The sequence below is a fragment of the Stegostoma tigrinum genome, chromosome 12 (assembly GCF_030684315.1).
Source record: "Stegostoma tigrinum isolate sSteTig4 chromosome 12, sSteTig4.hap1, whole genome shotgun sequence".
Taxonomy (NCBI): Eukaryota; Metazoa; Chordata; class Chondrichthyes; order Orectolobiformes; family Stegostomatidae; genus Stegostoma; species Stegostoma tigrinum.
The window spans coordinates 32145130-32155346 of NC_081365.1; the positions used below are offsets into that span (position 1 = coordinate 32145130).

Consider the following 10217-nt stretch of genomic DNA (forward strand, 5'->3'; position numbering starts at 1 on the left):
AGAAATGTGCTTCAGACATAATTAAATCAATGCATTTTGAGGTGGGTGAGGTAGCAGTTATATATGAACAAGGAGTAAGAATAGGCCACTCAGCCCTTTGAGCCTGCTCCGTCATTCAGTGAGATCACCGCTGATCTGATTTTAACCTCAACTCTGCACTTCTGCATACCCCTGACAATCTTTCACCCTCTTGGTAATCGAGAATCTATCAATCTCTGCCTTAAAAATATTTAAAGATTCTGCATCCACTGCCTTTTGAAGAAGGGAATTCCAAAGACTCATTGGAGTGAAGAAGGCTGAGAGCTGACTTGATAGAGGCATCGAAGATGATGAGGGGCTTAGACAGAGCGGATAGCCAGAGACTTTTTCCCAGAGTGGAAATGACTATTATAAGGGGCCATAATTTTATGGCGATTGGAGGAAGATATAGAGGAGATATCAGCGTTCTTTACACAGAAAGTGGTGGGTACATGGAATGTGCTGCCAGCGATGGTAGTGGAGTCAGATACATCAAGGACACTTAAATGACTCTTGGACATGCTCATGGATGATAGAACAATGTGTGTATGCAGGGTAGTTTGATCTTAAGGTAGGATAATAGGCCGCCACAACATCGTGGGCCAAATGATCTTTATACCTTTTGTAGAGAAGAACTCAGGGTTTCTTTTAGTGGCTTGAGAAGTATTTATCCCTCAACAAACATCATTAAAACATAGAATTATCACGGCTGTCATCGGTTGACTCTACATGGAACCTTTTCCTTTAATTGCTTTAATGGGAGGTCTTACAGTGTAGTCATAATGGTGAAGGTTGAAGAAGAAGGAAACATTTCTTCACCCACAGAATGGTGAGCCTATGGAATTCACTACCACAGGAAGTGGTTAAGGCCAAAACATTGTTTTTTTTTTCAGGAAGGAGTTTGACATAGCCCTTGTGGTTAAAGACATCGAGAGATATGGAGGGATTAGAGTATTGATCTCGATGATCTGCCACAATCATATTGATTGATGGATCAAGCTCGAGGAGTTGAATGGCCTACTTCTGCTCTTATTTTCTATCTTTTTATGAAGATCTGGGTTTCAGTGCCATGTTGGAACTTGTTGGCCACGGCAGGAGCTCTGGTTCAACAGATTGGTAATGAGCCTGGGAATCCTTTCTTTACTTTCTCATTAGTCCCCAAAGGGTAAAACATTAGTGTGAAGTTATATTCAAAAAGAAGTTACTTCATAGCACGTTTATGGCATTTTATGTTTTCATTTCAGATTTCTGAAACTGCATTTTTTCTTCTATGTTTGCTATTTAACAAACATTTCTATCAACATATTAAAGTTATCTTCTTTCAATATTGAAGCAAGCTCTGCACATTGCTGTTGACTTTATTTTCCTTATTACAATCTTTGATTTCTTTTGATTATTAAGCTTCTCTAAATGTTTTCCTGTTTGTTTTGCTGCAGAAAAAGATGCTTCATCATTAAAGAAAGCAGCTGACCCTGAAAGTGAACAGCATGCGAGAGGAGAACTAAACAATGACGATAATGTCGTCTACTCACTGCTAGGCCAATACCCTTGCAATAATTGAGCTGACAATCTATTTCATCAAAGGCTTTCTATAGCATTATTCAAAATGTTTCAAGGCTCCTGTGCAATTCTGGCATGAACATTACAAAAACTGTTCACCCATTCTTAAAGTTGATGTCAACTAATAAAACTTCACTAACAGGCTGTAATTTTGAGAATCAGAAAGTGTAACAGTGAATGGGAGACACAAAACACAGAGATAGATCTCTGCTGCACTTTCCCATGCGATCAAATGAGATACAAAAGACCTTTCAGTTTTGTAAATGCAAAACATGATAGAAATTGAAGATCTGTTAATCCACTGTATCCATTCTTCCTGATAATTCTATACTTATCATTAAATCCCATGTACCTTTATATTATGCGGAATTACATTAAGCTCTGAATAATTATGACTTGAAATAATTTGTTGCTATCCACAGATTTAAGCAAACTGTATTGTGACAGTTGTGGAAGTGCTACCTGCTGCTGCCTCACTTCCTGACCGCAATAGCCGTCCCCCTACTGGAAGGAACTGCTGCTTTCTGCTCCTTGCTGCTCACTGTGACTGCATTTTTCATTGGATTTCCCTGCTCTGTTCTGTCTTTATTGCCATTTCCAAGAGATGAGAAATGGAGGTGGTGATAGGCCCAAAAATATGGGGTGGGGGTTTGGTGGGGTGGGGGTGTGTGTGATATTTTCCAAATTGAACAAAAGTGCATGGAATTGCTGCATTGTATTTTAAGCAACAGATTGCAAGTTTTCAGTGGCCACAGCCTCCAGTCTGGATAACTCTGCCTTGGCTCCCCCAGCGAACATCTCAAATTTGTATCTATTTACAAAGTCTCAGTTTACCATTACTTCCATCTATTGGTGCAACCTTTGTGAGATAAGAACTGTTTTTTTGCTGAGAAAAAATTCTGTGATGAACATACATTGTGAAGACAAAAATCAAAGGTGTTGTAGAAATAACACAGTAAAGTGAAAACTATGTCAGCAAAAAAGGAGGAGGCTGTCCTCAATGATCTAGGAGGTGGGAAACAGCTTCTTTCACCTGCAGGAAACCTTATCCAAGTGGATTCATCTAGCTCTGCTTTATCAAGTGTTAACAAGTTGTGAATAGATACTGACCATAGAATTTATATGAGAATGAGGTTACTTGAGCCAATCAGCATTTAATTCCACTCAAACCTCCTTCTAACTTTCTTTATTTAACTTTATCCACAAATCCTTCTCCCTGACCTAATGTACTTACATAGCCTTCCATTAAATGTATCTGTGAGCTGAATTTTATGCCTTTTTTGGTTAAATCCATGTTGCATCCTATTTTCTGATGCCGGAAAACCATGGTGGTCGAAAATCAGCCGTGGTTCCATTGAATGGCACAGCAGGAGCAAGGGCCAAATGGCTCAATCCCGCTCCTGCTTCTTATGGTTGTATATGTGCAGACTCTCTTTAATAGGCAGCGAACATTGAAAAAGAACAAACTGCCTGGGTCATGCAAACTGCACACAGTATTGACAGGATCTTGTGTTCAGAGTCTGTAGGCAGGTTGGCAAACTAGGACTCAATGCTAGAGCTGAATGGGCTACACAAAAATCATGCAGAAGAAGTGTAAAGCAAAAATGGCATTGTCCCATTGCTCTGCAGGGATATAGGCAGGTTGTGATTCAAGGATTATGATCTCCATGCCGATAATTTGGCCAAAGTAATTTTCTGATTATGCAGTTAACTACTGATTTTCAAGACACCTATTAGCTCATTCCTTAGCCTTTCTCATCTCCAAATGAAAAATATCTGACCTTGATGGCACCGTCTTCGGTTCCTTTCTTATTTTTACATTAAATGCCATATACAACACATACTGATATCGTATATAACCCAATACAGTGCAGTATAAATTCTGTTCCTCTCAGTTTTCAATCCTCCTTGAAATATAATATCTTCAATTCTGATGATTAATTTTAAATGTTAAATCCAGATTAATAAATTGGCATCGGTCTCCGTACAATGGAGAGCATCATATTAAAAGGGCAATGATGAAAGGGTTTTCTCCAAACTTAACGAATAAAAGGAGTAAAATGTATATAGGACGTCCACGATTTATGAACATCTGACTTATGAATGCTTGTACTTATGATTGCAATCCTATACAGTAGTGTCATATTAAAGATCTGACATTTGAACATTCCCTGTGCTTATATAAATTCTTTTATAGTGTTATGCATTGTGTTCTGACTTGCCTATGAATTATCTTGTGAATGAGCTCAAGAACTGAAACGATTTGCATCCCAGGATGGTTTGTAATTGTTCAAATATATTTTGCTTAGTTCTCAAGACACATTAATCTAGAAATTCAGCCATAAAGGCTCCAATATCTGTGTGCTAGCAGACCTGTGAAACACCAATGCAGAGGGCAGGGAACATACACAGATTTTCAGCCTGTAGAGTACTTGCCACAACACCTCATTTTGATATTATGCTTTTGCATTTTGTGAATGAGGGGCAAAAATTGTTTGAGGACCCCATTGTAAGATTGGTTGACAAAAAAAAAATCAATGGAAGCAACTGTTGTATAAAGTAGTGGCTCTTGGAGAGTGAATGATGAGCTGTATTGAGTTCCACCAAACCTGCTGATGTCTCAATCTTTTGGTGGAGAAACAGGTAGACTTGCATGAGAGATAATGGGAACTGCAGATGCTGGAGATTCCAAGATAATAAAATGTGAGGCTGGATGAACACAGCAGGCCAAGCAGCATCTCAGGAGCACAAAAGCTGACGTTTCGGGCCTAGACCCTTCATCAGAGAGGGGGATGGGGGGAGGGAACTGGAATAAATAGGGAGAGAGGGGGAGGCGGACCGAAGATGGAGAGTAAAGAAGATAGGTGGAGAGGGTGTAGGTGGGGAGGTAGGGAGGGGATAGGTCAGTCCAGGGAAGACGGACAGGTCAAGGAGGTGGGATGAGGTTAGTAGGTAGATGGGGGTGCGGCTTGGGGTGGGAGGAAGGGATGGGTGAGAGGAAGAACCAGTTAGGGAGGCAGAGACAGGTTGGACTGGTTTTGGGATGCAGTGGGTGGGGGGGAAGAGCTGGGCTGGTTGTGTGGTGCAGTGGGGGGAGGGGATGAACTGGGCTGGTTTAGGGATGCAGTGGGGGAAGGGGAGATTTTGAAACTGGTGAAGTCCACATTGATACCATATGGCTGCAGGGTTCCCAGGCGGAATATGAGTTGCTGTTCCTGCAACCTTCGGGTGGCATCATTGTGGCAGTGCAGGAGGCCCATGATGGACATGTCATCAAGAGAATGGGAGGGGGAGTGGAAATGGTTTGCGACTGGGAGGTGCAGTTGTTTTTTGCGAACTGAGCGGAGGTGTTCTGCAAAGCGGTCCCCAAGCCTCCGCTTGGTTTCCCCAATGTAGAGGAAGCCGCACCGGGTACAGTGGATGCAGTATACCACATTGGCAGATGTGCAGGTGAACCTCTGCTTAATGTGGAATGTCATCTTGGGGCCTGGGATGGGGGTGAGGGAGGAGGTGTGGGGACAAGTGTAGCATTTCCTGCGGTTGCAGGGGAAGGTGCCGGGTGTGGTGGGGTTGGAGGGCAGTGTGGAGCGAACAAGGGAGTCACGGAGAGAGTGGTCTCTCCGGAAAGCAGACAGGGGAGGGGATGGAAAAATGTCTTGGGTGGTGGGGTCGGATTGTAAATGGCGGAAGTGTCGGAGGATAATGCGTTGTATCCGGAGGTTGGTAGGGTGGTGTGTGAGAACGAGGGGGATCCTCTTGGGGCGGTTGTGGCGGGGGCGGGGTGTGAGGGATGTGTCGCGGGAAATGCGGGAGACGCGGTCAAGGGCGTTCTCAATCACCGTGGGGGGAAAGTTGCGGTCCTTAAAGAACTTGGACATCTGGGATGTGCGGGAGTGGAATGTCTTATCGTGGGAGCAGATGCGGCGGAGGCGGAGGAATTGGGAATAGGGGATGGAATTTTTGCAGGAGGGTGGGTGGGAGGACTTGCATGAGATCCTGATGGAGACTGAAACAACACGCCTGCCTTGTGATAGCTTGAGCTGTGCTTAATTTTTTAATGTCAATTTAACTGACTTATTTCAATAAACTACATTTTGTTATGTCAGACAAGTACCTCTTCTTGTTAAGACTTTATAGCAGTCCATGCTCTATCATTGATTATACACATACTCTTACACTCAGTGTGGAAAGGGGCATTAGTGGTAGTGAAGTATCTCAATAGCAAGCCACCAGTGATTGGTAACCAAAAGATAAAAGGTTGCAGACTTGCTCACCAAGACGGTGTGTTTGATTGCAGACGTTTCGTTACCCTGCTAGATAACATCGTCAGTGAGCCTCTGGTGAAGCGTTGGTGCTCTGCCCCACTTGTTATTTATATGCCTCAGTTTGCTGGGGTGGCTGGTATTACTTCTGACTCAGTTGCTCATTGGTTTGTATATTGGGTCCAGTTCAATGTGTTTGTTGATGGAGTTCCAGTTGGGATGCCAGGCCTCCAGGAATTCCCTGGTATGTCTTTGTTTGGCTCGTGCTATTATGGATGTGTTGTCCAGTTGAATTTGTGTCCTTTGTTGGTGTGTGTTGAGACCAGTATCTCTTGGTAGCTGGTTGGCGTTTGTGTATCCTCATTGTCAGTTTTCTTCCAGTTTGGTCTATGTAATATTTCTCACAGTCCTTGCATGGTATTTTGTATATTACTTAAGTTTTATTGGCTGTGGGTATCGGATCCTTTATGTTCATCAGTAGCTGTTGCGGGGTGCTTGTTGGTTTGTGGGTTACCCTGATACCTAGGGGTCTGAGAAGTCTTGTGATCATCTCTGATATGTCTCTGATGTACAGTAGGATGGCTAGTGTGTCTGGCTGTGTCGTATCATCTTGTTGTGGTCTGCCTTGGAGGTAACATTACTGACTGATGTTACCTATCAGGGTGATGAAACGTCTACAATCAAACACACCAGCTTGGCAAGCAAGTCTGCAACCTGATCCACAACCCAAGCTACAAATCTGCTCAAAAACAGAAGATAAAACAATAACATTCAGCAGTGATATAAATTAGCTTCCAAATTGCAATTACCATTTTATATTAGCACCCAAAGGGGAAACTATGCCCTCTTTAATAAGCTAAAGACTAATTAAAAGAGATTTTGTTTATGAAGTTAGATTTGAAATGTAATTAGCAAAAGAAATGCAAAGATCTAATTAGTGTAAAGGTGAAATCCATAACAATGGGCCAAATATCATGCTTTTTCAGCCAAGTGCGAGTTGCACTAAAATTTTGTAGATAATCTTGTTGTGAGACCCAAGTTTTCTTACTGTTATTGTAACAAACTTGCCAAAATAATTGCTGACACTTCCCCAATGGTGTCTTGCTGGATTATCACCCCAACCTACCATGTGCTGCTCCCAATCAACGCATCACTCAGCAAATATCCATCATAAGGCCAGCTTCTGACCAAGGCTCTTCTGAAAGTCCACAATACTCCAGGAGGAGCGATGATATCAGCAGTTGCGCTGCTTTTTTTTGGACACTGTGAGAAGAGATCACTGGGGAGGGAAAGATGCCAATGTGTTTCTTTGACAAAGTCCTGGAAAGCCTTTTCGAGGAGTGATGCGACAAACAGGTGTCTTCTGGAGAACTGTCAGAAGAGGCAATGCCACCAGACACAGCCTGGTTAGAGCTCACCACCCAGCTCAGTGTCATACCGAGGGTGAAGAGAACTAGGCTGCATTGCCAAAAGAGTTCAATTGATCTTCTCTGTCCCTTCAGGGGAGGTGCTGCATCCTGCATTCATTTCCCTCACATTCACTCTATCTCAGTGACTGCACCCACCTACCTCCAGGCTCATGCTGACCTCCCTTTTTGTGGTTTGTAGTAGCCTCCCTCGCACCGTCATTATCTACCATCCTCTCACAATATCAACCCTGAATCAGCTTCATGTTGTGTTCTCGCTCCTTAATAGGAAAAATTTAAAGGGTTGGATAGCATGTGCAGCAGCAGTCAGAAGCAGGTTCCATTAATACTTGCTAATCTTTGTTAAAGCCAGTTCTGTGACTTTAATTGCTGTTCTTTTATCCTAATATATGACTGGTCCGGCCATTGGTTGTCAAAGCCTTGAGCTGCCTGACCTTCCGTTATGGCCTGTTAGTATCTTTCTAGCCATTGTTGCAACAGACCCTGGGACATTCTCTGCTGGTTGCCCTCTTCTCTGTCGCTGCATCAAAACGTATTTGGTGCATGAGACCCATCCCTCTGTCTGAAGTGAACTGCAAGTAGAAGGCTGGTAAAGATGTGGCCAGCGTTTTCTACTTGGCCTTTGTTTTTGACTTGCTGGATATGGACAATTAGGAAGGGCATTGCTGTTAGTCAATCACAGCTGGTCTCCACCCACCATACTGTAGCCAATCCACATGTTGACGTGGACTCCTTTCCCTGCTGCAGCACCTTTAACCTGGCCATAAACACTCTGACTGGGAGCTGCAAGTCATCACCCTGCATCTGCCTTTTGACCTTTTCATTTCCCCTGATTCTTGTTCTCCTTGATTTTCCCAATCTCACTACTGAACCGCTCTCAAGCATCCTTAATCTCCCCCCATCAGGCTTGACTTGCATTCAGCAGAGACTGGCTACCCCTCTACAGTTCAACTCCGTTCCTCTGTCCCTCACTACCCTTCTTAGGGCTGCTATGACCTAACCACCCTCCTTCCTTGGGCAGCCATGCTGTGACGCCACTGGACAGCATCCACCTGTCTTTTCTCAGCTAATCATTTCCTAACCTCCCTGGGTATCCATCACTCCACTCAACAGCTCAATCTCCTCTCACTTGGTACAACAAAGTTTCTTTCACGACAAACAACTCCTACTGACTCCAAGTCCATCAGGGAGAACACCTCATTTGTTGAATGCCACAGTCATGAATCTGATTGCATGAGTTTCTCATTTGCTATTTACTGGCACAAATTTAATCTGACTGTCTCATGTTCCAGTGAGAATGCAAATGTAATAGAATAGGTTCCTGACATTTAACAACAAGTTCCTTCAACTTATCACCAACCAGACTGCCAAGTTTCACTCCATTGTCAGGAAGCTGACATTTTGTCTCATGCATGATGAAATGTATAGCCCATCTTGTCCCTGCAACATTAAATTCCACCCTTCATGATATGAGTTCACAAATTAGTGAGAGGGATGTATGGTGTTGTGAGCTCCCATGTGCTTTTGCATTTATGGAATCATACAGAATAGAAAAGGCCCCACAAGTCAGCGCAGTGGCTCAGTGATTAGCACTGCAGCCTCACAGCACCAGGGACCCAGGTTCGATTCCAACCTCTGGTGACTGTCTGTGTGGAGCTTGCACGTTCTCCCCGTATCTGTGTGGGTTTCCTCTCACACTCCAAAGATGTGCAGGCTAGGTGGATCGGCCATGTTAAATTGCCCATAGTGTTCAGGGGCAAGTGGGTTATAGGGGGATGGGTCTGGGTGGGATGTTTTAAGAGGCGGTATGGACTTGTTGGGCCAAAGGGCCTGTTTCCACACTGAAAGGAATCTAATCTAAATCTCTACCACTAAATCTACACTTTAGTCCCAAGTTCCAGCACTAGGCCCATAGCTTTGAGTATTACAATCTTTCATATGCTCACCATGCATTTCTTAAAGGCTGTGAAGTTTAAAGGCAGTACATTCCAGACCCCCAGGTCCAGGTGAAAACCATCTTCCTCAAAAACCCTCTAAACCTCCTGGGCCTTTCACTTTGAAATTTCCCCCCTCGGTTGAGCCCAGAACACAAACTGGAAGAATACATGCAGAGATGTCCTTGAGCTGAGATGATGGGCCTCCCACAACGACAACTATATTCCTTTGTGGCAGGTATACCTCAAATCAGTGAAACAGGTTTCTCCTTGATTCTCATTCATTCCAGTTTTGTTAGGGCTCCTTGATGCCACATTTAATTAAACACAACCTTGATGTCAAGGGAAGTCACTCTCACCTGACATCTGGAATTCACCTTTTCTGTCCATGGTTAAACTAAAACTTTAATGAGGGCAGAAACTGATGGCCCTAGTGGAGCCTAACTAAGTATCAGTGAACAGATCAGAAATAGTAAGAACTGCCGATGCTGGAGTCAGAGATAACACAGCGTGGAGCTGGAGGAACACAACGGGCTAGACAGTATCAGAGGAGCAGGAAAGCTGATGTTTCGGGTCAGGACACTTCTTCAGAAATGGGGGAGGGGAAAGGGATCTCAGAAATGAACAGAGAGGGGGTTGCTGGGGAAGGTAGGTGGGATGGTGACAGGTCAGTGCAGGCAGGGAGTGGTGGGGATTGGTCAGTGAGGTGGGAGGAGTGGATAGGTGGGAGAGAAGATGGGGAGACAGGTTGTGTCAGGTCAAGGAGGCGGGGATGAGAGGGAGCGTTGGTCATGGGATGAGGCCAGGGATGGGGAGATTTTGAAACTAGTAAAATCCACATTTAGGCCATTGGGCTTTAGGCTCCCAAGGTGGAATATGAGGTCCTGCTCCCCCAGTTTCCTGGTGGTGTCGTGATGACGCTGGAGGAGGCCCAGGATGGACATGTCACCCAGAGAGTGGGAGGGGTAGTTGAAATGGCTTACAACTGGAAGGTGATGTCGTTTGTCGCGAACAGA

At 44.1% G+C, this 10217-nt stretch overlaps 1 protein-coding gene across 2 annotated transcripts in view; it reads left to right on the plus strand.

Annotated features, from left to right (window-relative positions):
• The window catches only part of LOC125457214 (tyrosine-protein phosphatase non-receptor type substrate 1-like), a 60124-nt gene extending 57948 nt beyond the window's left edge, over positions 1-2176 (plus strand). For both annotated transcript variants that reach the window (XM_059650031.1, XM_048541130.1), the window contains exon 6: positions 1455-2176. In XM_059650031.1, coding sequence (XP_059506014.1) covers positions 1455-1579 — 125 coding nt within the window. In that variant the 3' untranslated portion in view covers positions 1580-2176. The remainder of the gene's footprint in view (positions 1-1454) is intronic.
• Positions 2177-10217: the final 8041 nt, after the last annotated feature.